The 26518-nt window shown below is 42.0% G+C and overlaps 2 protein-coding genes across 2 annotated transcripts; one reads left to right on the top strand and one right to left on the bottom strand.

Moving 5' to 3' along the window:
* Positions 1 to 386: 386 nt before the first annotated feature.
* On the bottom strand, positions 387 to 4206 carry hspb7 (heat shock protein family, member 7 (cardiovascular)). The gene is made up of 3 exons (XM_041946340.1): positions 3820 to 4206; positions 1145 to 1269; positions 387 to 1029 (listed from the first exon to the last, which is right to left on the bottom strand). The coding sequence occupies exons 1-3, from the start codon at positions 4112 to 4114 to the stop codon at positions 850 to 852; spliced, it is 600 nt and encodes a 199-aa protein (XP_041802274.1). The 5' UTR covers positions 4115 to 4206; the 3' UTR covers positions 387 to 849.
* A 6033-nt stretch (positions 4207 to 10239) lies between these two features.
* clcnk (chloride channel K) lies at positions 10240 to 24798 on the top strand. The gene is made up of 19 exons (XM_041946784.1): positions 10240 to 10387; positions 11427 to 11558; positions 11713 to 11841; positions 13318 to 13457; positions 13572 to 13649; positions 14382 to 14457; positions 14697 to 14822; positions 15642 to 15726; positions 15996 to 16097; positions 16638 to 16722; positions 17711 to 17857; positions 18560 to 18629; positions 18729 to 18839; positions 19089 to 19305; positions 21967 to 22100; positions 22756 to 22826; positions 23279 to 23359; positions 24395 to 24481; positions 24760 to 24798. The coding sequence occupies exons 1-19, from the start codon at positions 10240 to 10242 to the stop codon at positions 24796 to 24798; spliced, it is 2058 nt and encodes a 685-aa protein (XP_041802718.1).
* Positions 24799 to 26518: the final 1720 nt, after the last annotated feature.

Here is a 26518-nt window from a genome sequence, read left to right as displayed (position 1 = left end):
TTCTTTTCACATGAAAACAGGATAGATGTCTCATAAATGCCTCCAGAGACAAAAGAGTGAATAGAAGCACCCTCCGTCCTCTGTACAGAAACTGAATGCTACTGTTTCGTATTGATTTTGAAACTAATTTCTGTTGCTGTGAATTTCTTGTGCCAACCCACCTTTATGCCTGTTTGTCTTATTTTTCCTCTTTACGTGGATATATGGTGAATCGTCAGTTCGTCATTCATCATTATGAAAGATCAATCAGTACTTTCATAATGAGTTATTTATTGATCAGCCTATTAAATGAAGACAGTGATACTTCTGAAAAAAAACAGCTCTCTTCCCAAACTCCATGCCCATAGCTTTAATAAATACAACTTACCCATGCCATACCTCCATTAAAAAAACCCATCAACATGTTTATTGTCAAAGCAGGAGAATTTTATTCACACAATTAATAATATACAATAAATTATTATTAACGTGACAACCATTAATTTCAGAGGTGAGTCTTCAGTTTTAGGCCTGTGTTAGAGGGCAGGAGTGAGTGCTCAGTTTATTTCTTTGTGTGTGTTTGTGTGTCTTTGTCCACATGCTGTACACGTCCAAGCCCCTGTGTCTCAAATGCTATGTGCAGGTGTGACATACTGCTATGGTGTATGGTGAGCTAACTCAGAATTTAAATGTGCAGTAGTAGTGAGGAGTGATGAGCAGCCGTTGTTGCAGTCATGGAGGGAGAACTCGGCACAGTGCCAACTCTCTGAGTGTTTGAAGTAGAATGGTTTGAGTGGAGACAGGAAATGGAGAAAGTTGCATAAAAACACAAAAAGGTGAGAGGTTTGTGACGAGGAAGCGGGTCCCTATCTAGATCTTGATCTCCGTGCGGAAGGTCTGTACGAGCTCGTGTTTGGCCGGGTGTCGCCGTGCCTTGACTGTTAGGGTCCCCTCGGCGCCCAGTGATGACGTCACTGAGGTGGGGTCCACATCCTCGGGTAGTTGGCACTTGTGCGTGAAAGTGTTCATCACTGAACCATCCTGGGCCAACTGTAAAGACAGAATAATAGCAATGACTTTACGTATCGTGACTGCAGAACTATTGATAGCTACATCTCAAGGCCCTGTCGCGGCGAGACTCAGAACCCGAACGAGGGCCGCCCACCTTCTCTGCATGAACTTCGATCTGGTTGTTGGAAGTGGTGACGATGACGTCTTCGGGGGAGAAGTCTCGCACATCAACTGTGAACTGGTATGAATCCCCGAGAGCCTTGATATTTCCAGCTCCACCTAAGCCCACAACAAGATGAGAAAAGACGTTAGACCACAGGAGGAAGCGTGTGTGTACACTGAGTAGATTTCTCCTCTCTGCCAATTAATTTTCATTTCGTGTTCATTTATGCTGAGGGTAAACTCAAGTCCTCCTGGTCTGATAATTGTGGGCTGGCAATCATTCCAGTCCCTGCAGGTGTTTCATTGAGGATCAGTGACACATGTGTTCATGTGCTGAAACATTTTCAGTTATTTTCATTTGGGCGTTCCATTTCTTCACCATCCTGTTGAACGGTGTGGAATCCATGCTGAAAGCTAACATCATTGAAGCTCCTTGTTTTCTGTGAGCTGATCAGCGGTGACTTCTCTGTGCCCCCAGAGGCAGCTGAGATTTTAAGCTTTCTGCAGAGGCTAAGCTGATCTTGCTCTGTGCATTTTGAAAGACAAACATTTTAAAAAATATTCTCTTAAAACCATGATTTAGCCAATAGGCCCTTTTCACTGAAGATATTTTGATAAGTCCCAATAGAAAACAAAACCACAGGTTTAAGTAATAAAATTAATTATGTCTGAATTCCATGTAGGAATTCTTGTATGACAATGTGAAAGTGGCTTTTGGCAGAATAAACACAGACCAACAGAATAATCTGCAGGTGTACATGTTTTGCAAATTATTTTGATTGCACAGCAAACAAACATATAATAAAATTTGCTGAATTATTCACATCACTGAAAACATGAGATGTGACGTGTCTACCAGTGTATTTGTTGCTGACCAGTCTGTTTAGCATAACGTGTCTTTTCTGAACAAAATAGTTTTCATTACAACCTGTTAAAAAGAAGAGAAAATGTAATAATCAAGAATAAATGACAACCTGTCTGTAACCTTTCTCCAATGACCAACTTTGCTTAGTCAGAAGTTAAACACTTAACATCCAGCTGACAGTGGCTCAACTATTTATTGCTAGATATCTGGAAGTAAATGACGCAGACAATGCTGAATGTACTTTTATAGTTGTGGAACAAAAAACTGTTATGATTACGCTCTCTGCGGTTATAACATTGGTAGGAGCCAGCATCACAGCCATGTGGCTGTATGTTGTTATTGCACACAGTACTACAGAGAGGCAGATCGCAGTTCAGACGACGTGATTTCAGTATTCTCCTTCTTCTCTGTTTTTGTCTGCTGTGTGGTGCTGGGCAGGTATACTAACAGATTTATCGGAGACATTTCACTGAAAAGAACTGCTGCCTGTTGCTGAAAGATGGAGTCGATTAGGGTGGAGTTTGGGGGGCGTGAAACCAAAACAATTAGCTTAAAGAGGCTAAAAAGTGTTGCATGGCTGAGGAGAGCTGCAGAGTCGGGTGATAATTCTCTGTGAGTTTGACACTATGAGCGACACCTTTTTCAATGCACGTGTTGATACATTGTTAATATGAAAAATATCGATTAGTGCAGCTCTAATGATCTGTATGGGAAAACAGGTTCACGGCAGCAGCAAACAGTAACAGGAGACAGTAGAGGAACATGGTCATTGTCCGGTCAGTGATGACTGTGTGGCCTCGATGAGTCATAGCTCAGTGAAGAACATGGTAACACGTTACATCACACACATGGAAATGTGTGTGTGTGTGTGTGTGTGTGTGTGTGAGATTAGCTCTGACTTCACATATACAGCTTCGTTTGATCGTATGACATCATTCCAAGTGTGTGTGTGTATGTATTGGTGTGTACACTGGTCACCGGGTAACCATCTGGTCATTCCTTATGCAGGCGTCATTCCAGATACTCAGTGTGTGAAGTCACAGTGCTGGCAGTCTGTCCAGCATTCCCTGGCTTGCATGCGTGCATACATGTGTGTGTCTGTGCGTGAGTGTGTGTGCGCCTTGCTTTCCCATTAGCTGCACCCACCCTTAGGCTTCTTTGCTGCACCTATGGGATACCAACCATGGCTCCAAAGCAGTACTGCTCTGGCCCTGATCACGGACCATATGGACTCAGTGGAGCCCATTTAAAGTTCAGATGTCAAACATTCACATGCGCCAACACTGAAGTGATACAGAACAGCTCACACCCTCTCCACACATTACTGAGCTAGAAGATGAACCAGGCACTGGAAAGTGAAATGTCTACTGACCTCAGTGTGTATGTGCCTGACAAATCTGGAAGAGAAAGCTGAAGCAGTGTCTCAGTTTAAGTCTAAGACTCTGAGTGTGTGTTCTCTTGTGTGCATCTCTTATCTTTTCACCTTTTTTTACACTTTAGTCTTTCTATCAAACAGCACCATGGCTACTATCCTGCTTAGAAACACATTATTCTACACATTAACTGCACCAGAGTGGACTCAGTCCTGGCTGTTGTTTCCTTCCTCTGACCTGTCACCTTGGACATGTTTAATCACCACATTATGCAGAAAAATACCACACTACCAAACAAATCCCTTCCAAGTGCACACATAAATGTACATTACAGTCAAAGCTGTCACTTCAGCTTGCTGTTGCTATCATTTTTAAACCACTTTTGTATACAAAATGAGTAACAGAGGCCTGAAATTGCTTCCAACTTACTGGAAAACCCCAAGGCGTCGCTCCCAGGCCTCATGAAGGAGCCAAAGTCCTCAGTGAACAGTCCCCGGCTCTTCTCCATGTATGGGTTACCAGAGGACGAGGACGAGGACGAGGATGAGGATGAAGTCTGGTGGAAACTACGCTCCGATCGATAGGCTGAGGAGTTGGTCACACTCATGGATGGCTGAGAGTGCGGGTGAGACAGAGGAGGAGTGTGAAGGGAGGGAAGAGGGAGGCGGAGAGAGCTGATTCTTCTTCTTGTGGCTGCTCTGGGAGTCTTCCAGAGGCTTAACATGCAAGAAAATATATACGCAGCTCTTCTGTCTTCCTTTCCTGCCTTATCTGTCTATTTGTTTTGCTTCTTCTTGTTAGGGGAAATCGCTTATTGTCCCACTCTCCTGCAGCCACCAACCCTTGGCTCTTAAATACCGTATGGTCCCACGCGTGGTTGGGTGGTGCACACGTGTGTCACAGCTCATTGGGAAGGGGTAACAGTGTTCTATATTTATCATGAGAGGCACAGAGCGATGGACAGAAGGGTCTGTGGTTGGAAAAGTTCTGGGCATTGAAGGCCCTGAGGTTAAGAGCAGGAGAGAGAGGGGGATTTGATAGAGAGAGGTAGAGAAAGGGCAGGGGGGTGAGGGGGGGCAACAGTTGTCATTTCACATACGCTATCCCTGAAATAGCTTCCCTCTCCTCTCTTTAATTTTCCTGCACTCTCTTGCTCCATCGGCCTGTTTCTTCTGCTTTTTTAATATTAAATTACACAGCATCCAGTGTTTTCACAAGCATGGTTTCATCTCATTGGAGATTTTTGCCCCATAACTGAAATCCCGCTGCAAGTCATCTGTTTGTTAAATGAATATGTTAAACCTTGGATCACACAACACCGAATGGAAAACGCTGTTTTCTCCCGCTGAGCTGAGCTGGATGGTGAGAGGAAAGTGAGCAGAAAAGTGAAAAAGGGACCCTGCCTCTTATCTCAGAGGGTAAGTTGAGAGCAAAACAAAGATGGAAAGAATGTGCTTGAAAACAAAGCCGTCAGCGGGAGCAGGGGACTTAGTAGTGACATTGCTTTGTGGCTATTAATATCTGCATGGAGAGCACAGCCCATCGTGATTAGAAAACAGTCACTGCTTTCCCCTCCAGTCAGTGCCGCTGACAGCTAATCCATTACAATCCATTTATGGGCTCATTGACATTACGTTTTTGACTTCTGCATTGTCTTTTCAGTCAGCTGTCTATGATGACCTGAATGTGACACATATGACACATCACTGGTTTATTGACTGGCACCACAACCTCAGTCCAGAACATCAAATATCTGCCATCAAAGGTATCCTGAAATTGAACTTCAAGGCAGTCCGCTTGAAATGAAACTCACTTTAAGGTTGTCATCTTTAGTTTTGAAGCCATATTTGAAGGTTGCCCAGCATATCAGTGATACGTGCTTCCTGTCTTATCAGTGCAGGGCTCAGAGACCCCTGCTGAAAGTCTAAATCCAGCCCAGCAACTCACCACCTCCCTGCCAGGGAGCACACACAGCCTCCTCCCCTCCCTAGTAACAGCAGTAATACTGTTTGTTCGTTCTGGCCTTTTATTTTACCAGACAGTGTTTTGCACCTGTGATGGAGTTGTCATAGAGACCAAAGCTAGTGGTAGTCTGCAAGATGTGTTACGAAATGTCAATGATGTTGATCATTTTATGTATTCATTTCTCAATCATGTTTTCTTTGGCATGTCTTAGCATTAGAAAGGCCAAACTGATCCCTGTTTTCTGGTTTATCACACAGTGAAATGAAAAGTCATTTATCAAAATCAGGGGTTGTCAACCTGGCGTGCTGAGACCCGAGCAGGGTCACAAGATAAAATTAAGGGGTCATGAGATGCTTGATAAGATTGAAAGTAATAGAAATTAAACATTTCTGACAAATTCTGTTTTTGCTCTTTCTCTTAATAATATTTTTTGCATTTTTCAACTTTTTTCTAATCTTTGCCTTTATTTACTGTCAAACACAGAACAGTTTCACTTCCTCTGGCTTTTCAGGAGCTCACTGAAAATGTACATCAAATTAAACAATCTGAAACATCACTCTTTGGTTGAACTTATCACACATTGTTCCAGCCTCATTCCATCAGCACTCCTGTTGCAATGAAATCCTCAACCAGGAACCAGTGAAGAGTCCTGCCTGAGCAGGCTGCTGCTCCAGAGCCTCCACTGGGGATGAGGACTGATGAGTGGGAAGACGAGAGTTGGACAAAGATCAGTCGGTGTCAGATGGAGTGGTGATAGAGACACACTGACATCATGAAGAGATGAATAAACAGAGAAAAAAGGATGGGAGGAGGTGGAAAACACCGGAGAGAGCCAACAGTGATGTTTGTTGTACTCAAGACACCTGGAAACTGCCTCTCTCTCTGTCCAAGCCCGAATAATCAACAATATCAAGACAGAACAGCATTGTCACAGTCTGAAAGATGAAGTTATATGTAGCAGTGGTTACCTATAAACTCTAGAAAGGAAAGTTAAGTGCATTTAAATGGACAGACAATGGGATTCTTCTAACTAATATTTATAATGTATGTTGCTGAAATGATACTTGTCACGCATTTGTACATGTCTGGAATAGCTCATTACGTAAAATCATGAATAAATTGGTGCAGAGGTTTTTCCAGTTTAGGTGAATGATCATTTAAAGGGGAGCTTTTGAGAACATCTGAAAACACTGAATAATAGTGCACAAACAGCAGAATAATCTCTCACCCATGAAGACTAAAATATGTGTTCCTGATGTATGAAAGTATATCACAGAGAGATAAAGCAGGCTTGTCCACATCCTCTCGCTTTGTACAAATACAGTTTGGTTGGGAACAATGGAGAGCTTGTTCCAGAGCTTTGGGGCTGTGGCAGAATACACACAATCCTCTTATAATTTCTATTTGGTTGTTGGGATGCAAAGGAGTTCTTGATAATAACATCTAAGAGGTGTGTGCTGGAAAGCTTAATCGATCATACCACCTTAACAACTTCAAAAAAAACGATCTTATTTCAACTGTGATTGCCACCTTCAAGGATTCAAATAGGTTCAAGTGAATGGCGATACACATCAACACTGTTGTCCTGTGAGGTTGTAACCAGGACAAATCGTGTTTATCCTGCAATTAAGTTCAGCTCAAAAGATGGAGTCTCTCCTTTTTAAAAAGGAGAGAGAAACATCAGATTCAGCAATAAATCAACACAATGAAATATTCCTAATAATAACATCAGGGAGCACAGGAATTATAAGAATGACGAATGAGAATGACAACAGAGTGGGAGGAAGAAATGTGTCAGTCTGATCCAGTTGACTGTAATCTCAGCAGTCTCACCAGTGACATTGAGTCACCTCTACATGTATGTGTTTGTGTGTGCATTCCTATCTGCCCACACTGAACTCTGACACGCACGCACGCACACACACGCACACACACGTCCTGTGGCTGGGTTGTGTGTGTCTCAACTGTTGCATAATGTTGCAGACAGAGGGACCAATCCCACAGCGACTGGCTGAGCTGGAAGGTCGGCTCACTGCATCCAACTTACTTTAATAACTAAGCTTTGTAGCAAATGTAGTTATACAGATATTCATGAATAACAAGCCACTAAGGCTCAGGGCTCAATTCAGTGGCTTCACTGACCTTGACCTTCGCATGGAAACCCTCCAAAAAATACAAAAATGAGTACAAATAATTAAATAGTCTATTTGTTTTCCAGTGCTTTGCCTTATTTTTTGTAAAAGTTATGCAACTGTCAATCGAGTGACAGACAAAGCAAACAAATGGAAACTGTTTAATTTCATATTGTGTCCTATTGAGACTGACAAAGATGATACTTTAATATCTTTTTTGTCTAGTCTGGTCATTTAGCCGGGGAAAAAATAATGAAACGTTTTCCTTTAAAGCTGCATTAATTCATTTTTAAGGCCACTTGGGGGCAGCAGAACAAGCTGAAGACATTACATCTAACATACTATCACCTCGTAAATTTGTATAAAATCACCCATGACAACATTCAGGCATGGAGCAATGTTAACATTCATTTGGAGTTGTTTCTGGCCATGTGATGAATGTTGCTATAGCTGCTAACTTTGTCTGATGTTTGGTGTTTAGCATACAGTTGATGTTTAAGAAATGGCCGCCTGTTGAAGGTCGCGGTGGGCGGCATATCACCAGAGTCACCGCCAACTGCTGCTCACTTTGCTGTAGCTAACTTTGGCTGTAGCTACTAGCTGCCGTTAGCTAGTTAGTTCAGTTAGCCCTGCAGCTAGTGGCCCTGTTAGCTGACTGGGGCTATCTGACCATCATGCTAGCGTCAGCAGTATCTGTCACACACACACAATACAATACCTGGACGTATTCGACGTGACATCAGAACTGTTACTTCTCATTCAGTTGATAATGTCAGTTCATTTTTTAAATGTTTTAAGCTAATATTCTGGCTATATTTTACACATTTTAACATCTGTCAATTTCTATACTTGCAATGTCAAGTAAAATTTAGAGTCTGGCACATTTTTTTATGAATCTTTCCTTATACACTGATGACTATAATTCCATTACGTATCAAACATAGAAAATAGTTTCCTGCCGCTGAAGTTACTGTTGCTACTATACACAAGCTATTACGAGACTAAATGAACAAATATAGAGTACACAACAGCAGCATGTTTGGTTTACATGCTGTGGTACAACCCATTGGGCTGACATAGCCTCGAGTTGTTCTAAATGATAAATCAACTGTGTAAAATTATAAGTCTAATTTATAAAATCAAGCCAATTGCTGTTTGTTTCCCTTCACTCCATGAATTATTGTTCTCAGAACATTTTAAAGTCTCAGCTAATGAATAGTTAAACAGTAGTTTTGTATTTTGTGTGGATCTTGCACTGCTCCATAAGGAAAATGACAGATTCCTTTGAATAAACAAAAGAGGACATTCAACTTGATTTAACGTGATTTGTAAATATATTCATATTCACTTTTGGGATTTGGTTACTGCATTACATAATTTGATTTGCCTGTAATTTGCCTGAGGAGCGCCTTCTCAAGCAATGATGATTGTTATGAGAGCAAAATAACCTCCTGTCTGGTTCTCTGGTCGCCTTGGTGTGCTGTTCCCATGGCAACACGTTTTTATACTGAGGAGTGCAGTCTTTATGTCTATACACTTGCATAGTGTATGTGAGTGTGACTGACAGCATGCAGATTTCAAATTTCAATAATAGCTCAAGCGCTGGCGCCAGGTGCAAGGTGGAACTTAGGAAAATAAACATTAACCAAGGCCTAATTTAATGGCTCTCTCTCTCTCTCGCACACACACTCTGTGTGTGTGTTTGTGTGTATGCAGTGTTCTACGATCTGACCAATGATTACCTTGACTTTGAGCAGGCTGCTTGATTTCAGTTACAAAACCTTGATTTTCTGTGTGTCGGACATTAGAGGATACAGATGGGCGTCTTTGGAGCCAATCATTTACATAAGGAAGGTCACGGAAATGACATGTTCATAATTATTTGAGCTGTAAAATGAGCTCTCATGAGGACAGATCAGCATAATGACCATAAACCATAATTCAGACTTTTCAGACATCAGTTAGCTGCCAAGCCACATTTTTCACTGCTTATTTTCCTTCTCTGACCGTTCCAAGGTTTTGAGGGTGACTCGGTTTCTCATCGATTTGATTTTAAATGTCTGTACTGACCTTTATTTAATCTCTGTCACATTGTTGTATCTTACTGCGTAGCATCCTGCCATATCTGTTAACAGAGAATTATTACAAAATGTAGGTGAATGTCAAAGTATTATTCAGCATGAAAGTTCCTTTGTGAACTTGGAAAATGTGTAACTTTAATATATCGGCTAAAAAAAGATGCATTATCATTATGATCACCAGTAGTACAAGTTGTTATAGCTCATGTTAACATTCATGGGATTATACAGTATTAGGCTGGAACAGGTTTCATGAGATTAATTGTTTTCTGCACTACATTTGATGATATCACCAAAAACCTATTAAAAAGCTAAGCAGCATGAAAATGTCTCTCACATTGCATTTCTGCAACCAAGACATATGAAGGGCACCTACTAATGTTCCTCCTAAGAGTTAATATAAGCTACCCTTTCAGCCGTGACTGCTCCAGTACTTCTATGCTAATACCTTAACAGAGGTCAGTGGTGGTACTGGTACACCTGTAAACTACATGCACACACACACACAACCATTCGGACAGATGCAACAAGAAGGTAAGTCTGCCTGTCTTCTATTTGTATTTTGCTATAGCAAGAATTCATCAGTGCATTAATTTGTTATTTATCCTCACTGAGCCTCTGCGTTTGTTTGAGACTGCATTAAACTCACAGTAACACTAACATTTCAAGACAAAATGAAGAGCCTGGACGAGGCTCCAGGGAGTGAAACCGTCAGACTGAACAACTGGGAGCGAGAAAATCAATCAGCGACATCCCATTATGAGAGTCTGCTCCTCGCTGATCCAGTGAAACCATGCCGACGGACCCGTGCAACTGTCAAAGGTCAGACTGAGCGGGGGAAAACATTAGAATGTGATCAATACTGATCAATGGCTCATAGAGTAGCTACTGTATTTCAAAGCCAATCTGCATCATGCATCACGCAAGAAGAGCTTTGTTTCACCTTAATTAAAGTCTATAAAAGATCTGAGAGAGAGTCTGAGTTCAAGGACAACACACACAGTGTGCTATTATAATATTAAAATTCTTTTGAAATATTCATTTCTGCATTAAGAGCAACTGGAGTCAGATTGTGACTGTTTTCCTCAATACTGATAGACTGTCAGAGATTTATTTTTTGTTAATATTCCTTATCTGTTCATACATAGATACATTAGTATCTATAATTTCTCTGTATCCTATCATTATATGCATCTAACCACATTCCAAGTGAGGATCCTTGGGGCCCTTTTCCACTACGTGAACTTAACAACCTATAACCTTTAAAGAACCTTGTGCGGCTACAAACTAATTTCTGCTTATACATAGAGTACAAAAAGGCAAAAGCTGAACCAGCTGTGAAGTAAGCAGCTGTAGGACAGAACAATGGAAGAAGTGTGGTGCTCATATTGATTTTCTTACATGTTCTTTCACGCTCAATACCCCCTGCTGGGTATGCCCATTTCTGCCAGACGCTGAGAAATCTTCTGGTCTGCTATTTCATCTCTAACCTCTGACTCTAGCTCCCTCTCGCCTCTTCCACCCATACTGATGAAGGCCTGGATATTTTCATTTTGTTATTCAACAAGCATCTCCATTGTTCTTACCGTATCAACTGTCCCTTTCAATACGGATGCAACAGCAAAATTGTGATTTTGTGTCTGTTGTCTGTACATTCTTACAGTAGAAAAGGGCTTTTAGAGGTGTAGAGATGGTTTAGCAGCCAGTGTGTGTCTTACAAACTCTGTATTTTAACATCAGCTGTAATCCAGAAAAAAAACATCTTTCCTCTTAGAGTCTCCATAAATTATATTTAATGGAAGTTTTGTGGCCTCAAAATGAGACCCAAACTTAAGGCTAAGCCACATTTTTGTGTCCGCAGAGTGGCTGTTGAAGCTGACATGTTGTTTGGGAACAGTGTGTGGAATGGAGTGGTATGGCTTTGCTGCTCTAGGCATTTTCACTGCCATCCTCAGCTTCCTCATGGACCTCAGTGTAACAAAGCTGCTGAGAGGTACACACACACGCACACACACGCGCACACACACACACACACACACACACACACACACAAACACACACACACACACACATTGATTTACAGGATACAGTCTGAGTGAGCAATGGACACAGATTACTCATGCCTCTCTCTTTGACTCCACTTGTAGCTCACCAGTGGCTTTACATGAAGCTGGAAGGCAACAGTCTGCTGCAGTTCTTCTGCTGGACTCTTTACCCAGCATGCCTGTGTGCGGTCGCATCATCGTTCTCGCACAACATCTGTCCCTTCTCCACAGGTCTGTCCTGCAGCAGTTAGTATCTTGCAGGATGCAAAACAAAATCTCAGGTTGGAGTTTGGGTTTTGAAGTCAATTTTCCAAGGACAGCTACTCTAACGCCAGAAGTAACGTTATGGTTATGTTTTTTGTTAAATGGCAAGTAAGCTATGAATGGCTTTGACTTTACTGAATTTACTGAGTTGACTACAACTGAATCCCTCAACTAATGCATATCACAAGTTGACATCAAGCCAGCTGCTAAAGAGCCAGATATTTCCCTCGGGAGTTGATGGAGACCAGCACTAAGAAGAGTGAATATTAGGCTCACACAATTTTGGGGTCAACTGGACACAAACAGAACAGTAAAAAAGCTAATGTGAAGGCCTTCATAGGCAACTAACAAGGTTGTAATAGCAACTTAAAAGGTGTGTCAGTGTTGTGCTGGTTACCGTGGTTACTGCACGGTTAAGTATTTGTTTTTTACTACTGAATGTAGACTCAGTGTTTTCCTTCTAGTTTGTTGATTTAAAACCATACAAGTAGAAACAAATGCTAGCTGGCTAGGCTACATGGAATAGCAAAAATGTAAGTGAAATTATGGATGGCACTGTTTTGTGTATATATATATATCTATAGGCTAGAACCTGAACAAACAATCGATTAGATCAGCGAACCGTCTCAGGTAACAGCTTTCCATCCTTGGTGCTCGGCTCTAAGTACTCTTGAAAAAGATGAGATGAGGAACAGAGACCTATTTTACTGTGCATTTTGATTTTTTTCTCAGTTTCTTTAAGAACCAACTTTTTTCCTATCTAAAGGAAATGGCACTGAGAAAAAGTCAAGTGTGATATGCTCTTTCAAATTCAGTGAGTGGTAAAGGAAGATGTACAGCATGAAAAGTCAACTATGATTGTATCATACTTACAGGAAAAGTCCTGGAAGCAGGGATCTCAATGCTGCTGCTGGTATTGGAGAAGGCTTGGTGTGATATGATAGCTCTACCAGAGCAGACCTCACTCTCCCTGACCCTTTCTGCCCCAAGCACCCTGTCTGTCACAGGACATTACCCCCTCGCCCCTGTCAGCTTCATGTTATGGCCTCTGCCCCTGAAAGCATGTGTATACGCCGCTGCTTTATGGCCTCCTTGTGACACTTTTCTGTTACTGCCAAAGCTTTCAGATGAACCCAGAAAGGGGAAATGTGTTTGATATGTGACGAATTTCCCCAAAGAAGCATCCTAAAGCCTGGAAACATGATGTGTGGTTATGACTACATAACCCTACCAATCACAAACTAAGTTATGCTTCATTTTCGTCTGTTTTGTGCTGATTGTCCTTGAAATCCCACAGTCTTTGTCATCTCCTTACCTGCTATTCAATTATTCTGAAATCAGTCCGTGTGTTTACTGAGAATAGCTTCTGAGAAACTTGATTGCTTTAGTACAGTACCTCTGTGACTTTCAAAATTGTTGTCCGGTTGCTTAATTTCCCATCAGGCTCTGGGATTCCAGAGGTGAGAACCATGCTGGCTGGTATTGAAATGCCTCATTACTTGTCTCTCACTAATATGTTTACCAAGTTCCTGGGCCTTATCTGTACACTGGCAGCTGGCAGCACCATTTTCCTGGGCAAAGTGGTGAGAGACGTCTCAGTATACCCGATTGTAATTAGAAAATATGTAGCTTTTCTTTAAAGTTGTGTGTTGTCTGCTTCCCTATTATATATGAAAAGCTTTGTGTATTTGTTAAAGGGTCCGTTTGTGCATCTTTCCACCATGGCTGGAGCCTACCTGAGCAAACTCTGCACTCTTATCCAAGCCAGTAAGAAGGTAAAACCACAGTAAAGTCATTCAAATGTAGTGAAACGTTTAAGGACTTTACCCTTATTTCTACTTGTGCAATTATCAAAAACCTTTACAGTAAATCTTAAAGTTGTCCCAATCAATATATTTACATTAACAATGGGTCAACTGTGTAATATGTTTAGTATAGTGGCAAACCCACAAAGAATTATCACCAAACTTTGCTGTTCCCCTCAGAAGCAAACAGCTGTTTTCAGCAATCAAAACCCACACTACCTGCCCAGCAGCTATCAGCAGACAGACAAAGTTAGCAACCAGCTGGTGAACAGAGCAAAGCATTTAGCAGCAAGAGCCGTATAATTCTGTCCAGGAGACAGTGGAAACCAAAACAAAAAGGAGATGTTGCCTTATAACATGACTCCAAATTACTGTCAAGCTAATGTTGAGCATTAAAGTTCACTCTGTTAATTGTAATCGGAAAAGTAACCACTAATTAAAGCTGTCAGACAAATGCTGTGGAGTAAAATGTACAATATTAGCTACTGAGTTGTAGTGGAGTAGAAGTATAAAAGTTGCATAAAAATGGAAAACACTCAGTACTTTGAATTTGTGGCTGTGTACAGCACTCGATTAAAAACACGCACTATTACCAGTACCATGCTGAGTGTGGATGAAAATCATTATGCATTATATTGTTATTGTCTGAAGAACACAGAGAGCTAAACAGAGACAGCACTTTACAGCATATTTCTCTTCCAGGAGGAGGCTGCTGGAGAAATGCTGGTTGTAGCCGCTGCAGTAGGGGTAGCCAGCTGCTTCGGAGCTCCCATCAGCGGTGAGACAGGAAGTACAGGTTCAGCATTAGGAGCCCGTAATTTCTATTTATCTGTTTCCTGCACTTGAGATATATTCATATTTTTACATTTCCTTTTTATATGATTTTAGCCTCATATGTAGGGAATATATATATATTTTTAATTTGTGCTCCTTTTTTCTGTTTTGTCTAAAGTTACTTCCTTACACTCATCTCAATTATTTCTGTTGTTTCCCGCCCCCCCTCGTCTGCTCCTGTAGGTGTTTTGTTCAGTGTGGAGGTGATGTGTTCTCACTTTGCCCTGAGGCATTACTGCCCATGCTTCTTCTCAGCTACTTGTGGGGCGCTGACCTTCCGCCTGTTCTCGGTCTGGAGTGGAGATGGAGGTAATGAAGGCCCTGATCAGCACTCGCCCCCTCATGGTCAACAAGGAGAAGTTTCATTTAGAGTCCCAGACACCACAAACTAGGGAAAGGCCACAAACCCAGTAAAAGGACAAAGGAAAAAATGTGGATTTCAGCACCTTCACTATATGCCACAAATATGTATGACACCATTGTCCACATATTTTAGGTCCGGGGGCTGTTTTTCATGGTTTGGTCAGGACCCTTCATTCAAATAATGGGAAATCATTATGCTGAGGTATACAGTTATATTTTAGAAATAGTGTGCTTCCTGTTTGTAACCAGCCCTCCCAGAAGAGTGGGAGTTGTATGCCCGTTTTGGAATGAAATGTTCACACAACACCGCTTGTAACTGCAATGTTGTGTGTCTACATACTTTTGGCCATATACTGTACATGCTGAATTTAAAAGACGAACCAAACATTTTGTAAAAGGTCTAATGTTGTGTTTTATTCTCTCTCTATATGGTTGCTAATGAGCATGGTCTAATTAAAAGGCATTTTTTAAAACTGAGTTTGGTTTAAGCACTTTCTGCTGTGAGAATGTCACATTTCAAGGTAGACTGACAAAATGCATTTTATTTCAAAGTAAATCTCATACTTGTTGACTTGTCAGTGATGTTGGTAGCTATCTGCCATGACAGTGACGGGAAACAGCAGCATTGGCAGAATTAGCAGAATCATTCAAGATGACAGACTGTAAATTTCATTAAAAACCAATACAAAAAAGTGAGGGAAGATTAGATTTGAATGGCTGTGGGAGAAATCAGAGGGATGACTCCAACTTGTTTTGTGTCCACAGAGACTATTCAGGCCTTGTTCAAAACTAATTTCCCCACTGGTTTACCTTTCTACCCACTGGAGATTCTGCTGTTTGCTTTCCTGGGGTAAGTATTTTTGACAGGATCTGCATGTTAAACAAGTCCTCATACAAATAAAAACTGACATTTGGTATTCATATTCATCATCATATTCATTCAGTCACAATGAAAACTTTCTGACCACTTCTGTGTTTTCTCCCTAATCTAATTAGCATCCATAGTGTTGTTTTTCACATGCCAATCATTTCCTGGCCTCCTCATCGCTTCCCCAACTCTAATGACTTCCGCTGCCTGGGTTAAAATAAGCCTCTTGTCTGCTTTCTGTCTGGAAACAGGTTGCTGTGTGGAGCTGTGAGCTGCTTCTATCTCTTCTGCCATCGCTGGATCCTTCAGTTCAGCAAAACAAACTCAATCTTCATCAGGATGCTGACGACAGAGTGAGAGCTCTTTTAAAATATGTAAGGCAGATTGTGATGCGGCGATGAGTCATCTGCTGAGTAAGACAGACTAATGAGATACTGTAGATTTTGAGTGGAGCATCGATTCATGCAGATTGTTGAAACAATGTCCCAAATCATGGTGTGTTTCTGCAAGGATAATCCAGTTTACCATACTGTTATGCAACTATATAAACTGCTTTAAAAATAGCACAATAGATTACATAAAGCGCAAAATATGCTCAATGACTTTGCATGGCCTTTCAACCCATATTAAACAGTTTAAAGACACCCTAGTGATCTTACTCCAAAACAAATTGGAAAATCTGTTGCTCATTTAACTGTTTTCTTTATTCAAGCAGAAACAGAAAAAAAAAACTGTAAACCTTTGCAGATCTGAAAAAGACCAGAGCAGCCCGAGTGCTCATGTTTATTCTGATGAGGTCACAGAGAGCAGTTACCCTGTTAAAATGTGTTTAAATTTAAACTGGAACGACCTAAATGAGTACAATTATAGCATATGTGAATACCTCTCTGCAGGAAGGGTCTGTACTCAGGCATGGTGGCCTTCCTCCTGGCATCTCTGACGTTTCCCCACTCTGCTGGTCAATATATGGCTTCTAAGGTGGGAACAAACAAAGCTTAAAGGCTCAGTATGTAACTTTTGTGGATATACATACATAATTGATGGGTATATAACTTGATTATGGTGCATGGATCACAGATTGTGCGGATATGAAGGATATGGCTGGAAATATTCTATATTTTTCTTATTGGTAAAGTCCCAAGGGAAGACCAAGACAAACTACCACAAATACTCACTAGAACAACAGATGTGTATTAATCCACAGCAGAAAAGAGTCCCAAACAAATGTACTATTCACTCCTGCTTGACTAACATTTGCCAAAAATGACTGATAACAGGTTCATTCATTCATTCTGACACTGTTTACATGTTAGCCCTTTTCTTTTTCTTTGGCCTCAGTCATCAGTCATGTGTCCATCCGAGCATCATTGTCAATGTTCAGGAGCAGTTTTTCACATCAATCTAAGATATGTAAACTTAACAGTTTGTATTTCTGAGAATTAACTTGCAGCAACATGTTCAGCTGTGTCAATCCAATCTGTGATTGACGACCCATTAGACAGATTACATTCAGTCCTTTTTACAAAACTCTGATTGATCGTTTTTACCAACTGAGGAAATAGCTGACAATGAGCACCAAACTACTGAACTGCTAAAAAAAAATTAAAGATGTGAGAGCTGATTCAGAATCTACAGCGCCACTGTTTTAGGAAATGACTTAGCTTTATAGCTAGCTGAGTGGCTAATGGTGGCAATGTCAGTCTTGTTTGTTGCTTTGGCTTCAGTTGTTCTTTTTGTTTAATGCTAATTAGTGAGTGTTAGCATGCCAGCATGCTAAACTAACACATACGTAATGCTAGCATGTGCCTCAGTGCAGTCTCGCAGGGCTGCTAGCATAGCCAAAGACTCGAATACTCGTATGAAAAATAAAGAACGACAGCCTTGTCCTTTAACGTTCACCCTTTGTTTCATTCTGGTCTGTCTGGTGTCGACACAGCACTCTGAATGGCTGCCATCTCTTTCACAGCACACCATGAAGCAGCTCCTCGCCTCTTTACTGGACAGCAGGCAGTGGAGCTCACAATCCCACAATGCCTCTGCTCAGCTTTTGTTGGAGTGGAGCTCATCAGGGAGTCCTGTCTACATGTCTTTGACTGTCTTTCTGCTCATGAAGGTACTCACAGTGGAAAAGCCCAATTAAGAAGTATTTTATCTCTGCGCTGATATCCATCAGGAATCTTAACAAGGCGCCAAGCTCAGCCATTCACTCCTCTTGCTCCCTTGGGTCACAGTGGCCCATAATTAACATACAGTAATTGACACTTTCATAGCAGAGTAAGCGAGCTAAAGGCTGTTCAACCTGTCTGGCTCAAATGTCTAGTGGTACCTGATGCTTACTCATAGCAACACTGCATGTGGAGGGATGGATTTTTAGAAGCTAGAAATCTCAGCAGCCGGCAAAGTAATGGCTGAGTCACTGGTATTGATCAAGAGCCACCCACGTGTCTATTCTTCTCATTTGTAGTCCAAGTTAAAGGAAAACCTTGCTAACTGTTGCAGAAAAAAATAGCAGCATATGTGAACATTTTTGCATTCCTCTTCTTGCTTCTGCAATGCATGAAGCCCCGTGAGAAATTCACTTCTCCAGGACCCGTGTAGGAAGATCTGCTTGCCGTTTTTTTCTCCCATTACCACATGCAAATGCGACATGTAAATGGGCATGGTTCAATATTTATGTATTAGTGCATAATCGATTTGAGAGCACTGCAAACACTGACAGTGACTCATCTGCTGTGCTGCATGTGCTAGTAGAGCTGTGGCTGTTCAGATGCCAAGGAGGGATTTGACAGTCTGTGTCCCTGTTGTTGGTTTGGAGATGTGGATGCTGGTCCTCGCCTGCACGCTGCCTCTGCCAGCTGGATACTTCATGCCAGTGTTCGTCTACGGTGAGTGAAGGGAAAGGACTTTGGCAACCTTGGTTTGCAGGATACGGTAAATGGCAAATGTTTGAATTTCCACGTGAAATACAAACTTCTGTTTTCCAGGGGCAGCTTTGGGACGTTTGCTTGGAGAAGGAGTAGCTTATGTGTCTTCCTCTGCACTGACGACAGATGAGCAGTGGGCTTCTGTAAATCCTGGGGGCTATGCACTTGCTGGTACAAAAACCTGACCAATAGCTTTTTGCTGTTGACATGTAGTCTTGACTGTATATCTGCAGGGTTTGAACTCTCTCTTCTCTCATGAACCTTAACCGAGTTTTGGTAAGCCACTTCTCATTTTTGCACTAAATCTGCCATGACCTAATTTTTTTTTTTAATTATTTTTTACTAATATTTTCCTCAAAATACTAGTACTTACTGTAGTTTAGTACACAAGCCTGCCTTGATGTGGTTTATGCATTGTAGGTGCAGCAGCCTTCTCTGGGGCTGTGACACACACCTTGTCCCCAGCTCTCCTGGCTGTGGAGTTAACTGGCCAGTTCAGCCACGCAGTTCCCGTCCTCCTCGCCACTCTGCTGGCCAATGCTGTGGCTCGCTCTGGGCACCACCCATCTTTCTATGATGCGCTCTCCATCAGCAAGAGGCTCCCACACCTGCCCTCTCTGACGAAGGCAAGCCCCCAGTAAGTAAAAACAAAGTCTCAGACTCATTGAAAGAACACGACCCCAAAAAAGTTGGGACGCTGTATAAGACATAAATGAAACAGAATGTGATCATTTGCTAATTGTTTATTAAATATACTCAACTGAAAACAGCACAAAGACAACATATTTAATGTCTGACCTTGTCAACTTCACTGATTTTTGTAGAAATCTGCTTATTCTTAATTGAATGCAGCAACATGTTTCAAACAAGTTTGGACAGGGGCAACAAAAGTTGTGGAACGCTCCAAAATCACCTGTCTGGATCATGATTGCATTCTGGTTTTTTTTCCATTTTGCACAGCATAGCAACTTTTTGGGGGAATCTGAGTTGTACATTAAGTTTGAGATGATCACCGCTGTGGTCAGCTGTTAAATAATGAGAGCACAGACATTAAAATGTTCCATGTTTCCCCAGTAAACCACTGACTGAACGCTATATACCAACAAACACTGTTCGAGGTCGTCAGCTCCAGTTGAGCATTCAGGGACTTGAGCAAACCCTATGTGAGAAGATAATAGAGCATGAGCATTTTTTGAAGGAGGAACAGACAGTAGCTCTGAAAATCAAAAATAACACTAAATAATCCAAAATCTGGCAGTTCATTGATTAAGAATTCCCAAGCAGCACGGTCCTTGTTTCCATCCAACATGAACACTGCATTGCACACACGTTAACTTGCTAACATCCTTCAGTTTACATACCTGCAGTAAGCACTGGCATTTTAAGATCAAGTGTCTGCATGTTAAGATAGATAGATAGATAGATAGATAGATAGATATCATCATTTGGATTTAAGTAACATGTCCATTCTTTAAGCAACTCCCAGGCTAAAATGTATGTTCTTTTAGCTACTAATGGTAACGACACATACACTCTACGCACTTCTTATTCCCTTAAGTGGGTCTCAGTGGCGCATAGTTGACATACAGCAATTAAATTTTCACAACAGAATAAACAAAATAAAGTCTGTTTAACCTCGTAGCCTGAAAAGTCTTGTGGTACCTGATGTTAACTCACAGCAGCAATGCAAGTAGAACGAGAAGGATGGATTTTGTGATTTTTTAGCAGCCAGAAATCTCAGCAGCCTGCCAAGTAATGGCTGAGTCACTGGTATTGATCAAGAACCCCATCAACCACCCACGAATCTGTTATTCTCAATTTGTGTTCCAAGGGAGGAAAACTCTCTGTTGCAGGGAAAAAAATTGCATTACATGGGGACACTTATTGAGAACAGATTGTGGAACCTGTTAAGCATCTTGCAGAAATTCATGTTTTCAGTGGTGTTTCCAGACAGTACGCCTGCCAGAAGATTCACTTACGTCGATTGTTTTTTTTCTATTACCACATCCAAATGTGAAGTGTAAATGGACATGTAAGAATATGTACTCAACACGTCGTCCTTCCTCTGTGTGGTCTTTTGTACGATAGACCACAAGCTATGATGAAAACGTCCCCCACGTTGGGATAGTTCTCAGCGCAACCGTCCGGGTTAATAATCTGCAGGCGTCACTGATGAGGTGTCAAGGGGAGACCTTGACATTTTGAATCGTGATCAGTCATTTTCCTCACCAGACATTCCACTGTGAGTAAATACTCCTGGAAAGCGCTGATTGAAGATATAAATCAAGAGCTGACTCATTCCCTTTGTGGCTGCAGGTCTGACTGTAGAGAACTGTGACACAGGAGTGTCCTGAAAAATATGATCTAGATGTAAAATGCCAAGGAAAAGATTTCTCCATACTGGTGATAGCGGTTCTGTAGCAGCCCCACTGAGGGTTGTTCTTCCACATCTCTCTCTCACTCAGACTGGATTTCAGCCCCGACTGATATGTTTAGATAGAAATCAAGTCGTTGTTACGCTACCAACAGCTCCATGTTGACAGCGTTCTGACAAACTCACTCATCTTATTGTCTGCCAGACAGCTTAAATTATGTGAAAATGATTTCCAGAGTCTCTTTGGAAGAACAAAACGCTTCAGTGCTGGTTTGAATGTGTTGGCAGCAGGAAAATGCACTCCAGTGGCTGTCTTCCATACACGTGTGCCGGTTCAAAGTGGCAAAGTGCGGCAGGGATTTGCTTCTCCATTACAACAAGGCTACCCAGTAGAAGGTGTGCCTTGAAGTGATGACACACTTGTCTTGAGTTTACTTTCTTTACTATTGCACAGTGCAATGGTGGTTGATAACCCGCCACTTATCGTCATGGATTTTCAGGCTGTTGATTTTGCTTTTGGCATCTACTGCTGATTGCTTGAAAAGAGAAACACTGAAAGTGGTGATGGGCCCATCTGATGGGCTTTATTGTCAGCCTGCCTGGAACTGGTCGGGTGCACTTTGACCCAACTTCAACAGCAGCACCTGCAGTTTAACTGTTCTACCTCTGTCAGTAGCTGATGTGACAAACATGTCACATCCTCTTTGTTACCACCCTCAGACCAAACCATTCACTTTGTAAATCCTCACATCCAGAGAATAGTTTTGAAAATAAAAAGTGCTCTTTGATCTTTTGGCCCAATCTTTCACCTTTTGGCCCACCGTAGATGAATAAATTCACCGAGATAAACTCGCTGACATTTATCATTTCATGTAACCGCAGCTGCTTTTGTTCCAGGTGTGACTTGGTTCATCTCTTTCGCAGGCTTCCCTCCACGCCTGTCGGACAGGTTTTGGGAGCGAAATCAGTGCAGCTTCGGAAGACAGCTGGGCCAGTGGAGGTTCAGCACGCTGTCAACAACAGCACTGAAACACAAATCCCTGTGGTGGACTCACATGGTGCGCACACAAAGATATCTGAAAGTTTTTTTACCCCAAAGCTCTGGCTAAGGAGTCATATTTTGTCTCACAAAAAAATAAGATATATTTAAGGACATAGGCACAAAGTCAGCAGGATCCTTAAGAAAACATCAGATACATTCTGGTGAAAAACATAGCTATGACACCACAGAGAGCCACTGAAGAGAAAAGGATGAACGTGATGAGAGAAATGATGGAAAATTGTAACCACTTTGAAAGCTGTGGAAATTCAGCTGTGTGAAAGGAACTGAGTCAATCCCTTCTTACTCCCAACTCACACATATAGACGCTTGATCGGGAACCCTCAGCATCACTTTTTAAGGCACTGGGTACGCATTTAGCATGAATTTTGGTTGATAAACAAATCTAAAGAGGTACCCAGTGCCTTAAACAGTGATGCCACAGGGTCCTGACCAAGCGTCCGCATGTGACGAGTTGGGAGTGAGAATGTGTTGGACAAGTGTTAGAAAATAGTCAATTGGCCGGCTGAGCCTTTCAGCTCAGAGCGGCAATCACAATCACATGAAATGTTGTGTTTGCTGACAATTCACAGCTCACTCGACAGCACACACGCTAAACTGCAGCACAGACTGTGGCAAAGAAAATTGATTTCCTCTCCTCTCCTCTGCTGAAGAGTCGCTGATTTTACTGGGGTTTGTCCTCCGGTCGGAGCTGCTGAAGTTCCTGCGTCACAGCAAGACTGAGGTAAGGATGGAGTAAGTCGGGAGCAGCAGGTTCAGAAGAAGGACGAGTGAATTCTCTAATGCTGTTTAACAGGCAGGTCATGTCTTTACACTCTGTTCAACACTGGCTGAATGTAAAACAGCTGCGTGAGAGAAGGCAGGAGCAGGATGTACAGACAGGACAGCTGGCTGACACAAGCTCAGTTTATGACAGCTGACATCCATTTCAAATCATTATCTAGTTATATACTTCAGCTACTTATCAAAAATGCTTTTAGAAAACCAATTTATGGGATTGTAGTTTCAAATAACATCCAAGGATGCACTAGACCAAGTCTGGAAGTCATTTTTTCAGGCAACACAAACCACTGTGAATCGTAATTTCTCGAATAATACTGAACGCTACTCCACGACAAGCATGCACCTGACAGAAAATCCATACAAACGTGAAGATCTTTGTGCTGCTCTGTGCAGACGCTGGATAAACATCTGGATGAGGTCTGCTGCATTTACCCCACCTCTGTCCTGTTATCGCCCCACAGCACGGTTCAGGAGGTAGGGAGACTTTGGGAAATGTCACACAGCTGACTTGAAAGGAAAAAATCAACACTTTGGGAAATACTGTTATTCACTTCCTTTTTCAGACTTAGATGAGATGATTGTTACCCCGCATGGCCCGCCTGATCCTCCATTGTAGCTCACGCTGGACTCTTTTCTGCTCCTCTCTGTCCTCTGAGTTAAAAGCACTTTTCTTCTGGTTCAGGAGGGCTTTGAGATCAGGGGTGACCCAGGTGTGGTTGTTGGAAAAGCACCGTACCCTCCGAGTCACACAGAAGTTTATGTAGTCCGTGATGCAGTGCGTGAGGCTGTCGATGTCATCTCCATAAGAACTGCAGAGCATGCTCCAGTCCAGTCTAGGCTAACCACGTCCTGACTCCAGCTCTGTTCAAGTGGACATGATTATTTGTTCAATATCAATTTATCAAACAATGTGACTGTGTGAGAGGAATCACTTGTAGTGATGAACCTACAGAGAATTACTGAGCAATCTCTGTTTTACTGAGCTTGTCTGAGTACTCGGAGTACTGGTACGGGTTTACTGGTTGACCCCCACAGCTCTCCTAGCATTGTTTTTGGCCTCAGCAGGTAGCTTTTTTCAGCAAATAAGCTCTAAAAAGCCACTGTTCATTACCTGCTGAGCACCTGGGGACCAGCTGGTGAACGCGGTGGGGCATTTAGCAGCTAAAGAATCACCAGATATCTCCCTCAAGGAGATGGTAGAGACCAAAAACAGAGGTAAAAGAGAGTGAATATTGGTCACAAACACGACTCCAAATGAATGATAACGCTGCTCCGTAACTGCTGGATGTGGAAACAGGCAACTGTTTCCTAACAAGCTTTCCTTATTGACTTAAAAGGTGATGACATGTCGGTGTGTGTTCACAACATATTTGCATTATTGCAGGTTTTATAGCATGAGATTTACATCATCTCATCTAACTCTCAAACAGGAAGTGAATGAGGTTTGTATTTCCAAAATCATGACCAATATGTTATGCTTCAAATCCAGTTTTGTCTGCGTTGTCACAGGCCCACAGTGTCCTGAGTCTGGTTGGAGGCCAGACAGTGTTTGTGGCAGACAGGGGAAGGCTGGTCGGGCTCATCACATGGCCAGAGGTAAGAAGTGTTTGTAATATAATATGTGTATTTAGACTCATCAACACTTACAAATATAATCTTCAATATTTTCTTAACGACACTGCAGCTTGTTACATTCCTCTGTGGGTGTTTGTCTGGTCCATATGCACTTCTCATGTCCCTATATGGATTTGATAACATTATGCAGGGTGTAGGAGGAAAAATGGCTACTTACAGATTCACAGCAGTCTCTTTCTCTCCTTCCCCCCCTGCCTCGCTCCCTCCCTCCCAATTTCTTTCTCCATTTCCTCCTCCAGATGAAGAGAATAATAGAGGACCTGGCCAAAGACATCTAAGCAGCAACACACAGGAAATAAGCACACCTTGACCTTTTTGAAGCAAACGTGAATCCATCTCTGTCTGATTAACTGTAACGTAAGCCTGGCTCTAACAACGACATCACTTCTTCATTCCCTGAGCATAACAACATTTGTGCACAAACAAAACCGTCATTAGCTGGAGGCTCCTATGATAAACATTTATCAGAGCTTATTGTTTTGCCTCTTATTGTAATTAGCGGCATTTCATCCATAGAGGAGATTACACACTATCTCGTTCAGTGATCTGCACTTCGTGACACGGCATTATTAAAAGTGTGTCTGCCGAGAATAACATCCAGTGGGGATGTAAGCCTGTAAAACAGTTTGTACACCAATTAACACAATGTAACCCTGCTGGTGTGTTTCTCCTGCTAAACCACACAGACTCAGTATTTGTTGACTTCTCTTCAAAGTCAGCGCCACGGTGACTGTTAACCACCATTCAGCCATTGGTTTCTATTCATTTCAGTATGCTAAGGAGACCATTTCAACACTTGAAACGTCCTTGAGATAAGTCAACCATCACATATTCATCACGCCCATACTGTCTGGTTTGACGAAGTTGCACCAGCAGCTTTAGGCAAATGGCTAGTGGTCAGTATTTAACCGTACGATTTCTCTGAATTATACTTTACCGTATTGCAACAACCACCTCAAATGGAGTCCCAAGTCACTATGTGTTGAATTTTAAAATTCCAGGCTTTGATGCCCCCCAGTGGTAGGATTAAAAAATACAACGTCACATACAGCAGTGCTCGCCTCAACACCCCCCCGAAGAGCAACACATAGACCGTGTCAATACTAAAATTATGCTCATAGTGGCTTTCAGGTAAAATGTTGAGTGAGGTCTCACATTCGGGTCAAGGATATATCAAGAGTTGCCTTGGTAACAAGGTTCCTGCTGAGCTTAATCAAATCTTGATTGCAGTCCACGTTCTTGTGAGTGCTGGTGTGATTGTTAAAATGTAAATCATAAAATAAACATCACAAATTAAAATAAAAAGAATGGCTTGTGTTGTTAGTTGAACCTAAAACAAAGCTCAGTTAGCCGCGACTGGCGCTATTAGCTGATTTGAGTGTGGCCCGACTGAGAGCTCACAGCACAGGAGGATTGTTGGTGTTTACATCATAGGTAACGAAACTGGGCTCAGCAGCCTCCCAGTGAACGCGGCTGGATCAGGACCAAAAAGAGCCTCCGAGACCCACAGACGCCAGTTTGACAACAGGGTAAGAAGTGTCGAGGTGATCAGCGACTCCGACCAGGACTCTGAGTCCGGGGACGATGAAGACCCGGCACGCCTGGACAGGAGAGGCGCGAAGCATGAGAGAAGTGACGGCAAGCTCGGCATCAGCAGCGTCTAGAGCCAAAATAATTTCTTTTTCGTCTAACTCACAGAGACAAACCAGAAGTGGCGACTGCTTTAACAGTGGAGAGATAAGCCAGTTTTGACTAGTTTGGTTTTGTTTCTGTGGAATTAAGCTTGTCTTAGTTACGTAAAAATAATACAGAAGGTGTACGGTTGTATTTATTTGTTTAATAAGGAAATTTGGTGTAAGGATATTTCCTTTCTTGTCTTTTTGTGACTTTATTTTGTTTATTTACTAGACTAAAAAAAGATTAGAGTGCTAGCCACAGCTAGCTGGTTAGCATGCTGACTTCAGTAGATATCTCTGCAACACATTGCACAGATATAAT

Source organism: Chelmon rostratus, chromosome 10 (assembly GCF_017976325.1).
Source record: "Chelmon rostratus isolate fCheRos1 chromosome 10, fCheRos1.pri, whole genome shotgun sequence".
NCBI lineage: Eukaryota > Metazoa > Chordata > Actinopteri > Chaetodontiformes > Chaetodontidae > Chelmon > Chelmon rostratus.
The sequence above is the reverse complement of the archived record's forward strand: the minus strand, read 5'-3'. Positions and strand labels throughout refer to the sequence as shown.

Coding starts and splice junctions, on each gene's coding strand:
- hspb7 (XM_041946340.1), bottom strand. CDS start 4,114: ATGTTAAGCCTCTGGAAGACTCCCAGAGCAGCCACAAGAAGAAGAATC. Junction 1,270..3,819: donor CGACGCCTTGGGGTTTTCCA/GTAAGTTGGAAG, acceptor TTGTGGGCTTAG/GTGGAGCTGGAAATATCAAG. Junction 1,030..1,144: donor TCGAAGTTCATGCAGAGAAG/GTGGGCGGCCCT, acceptor CTGTCTTTACAG/TTGGCCCAGGATGGTTCAGT.
- clcnk (XM_041946784.1), top strand. CDS start 10,240: ATGAAGAGCCTGGACGAGGCTCCAGGGAGTGAAACCGTCAGACTGAAC. Junction 13,458..13,571: donor CCATTTTCCTGGGCAAAGTG/GTGAGAGACGTC, acceptor TATTTGTTAAAG/GGTCCGTTTGTGCATCTTTC. Junction 18,840..19,088: donor TGGGGGCTATGCACTTGCTG/GTACAAAAACCT, acceptor TATGCATTGTAG/GTGCAGCAGCCTTCTCTGGG.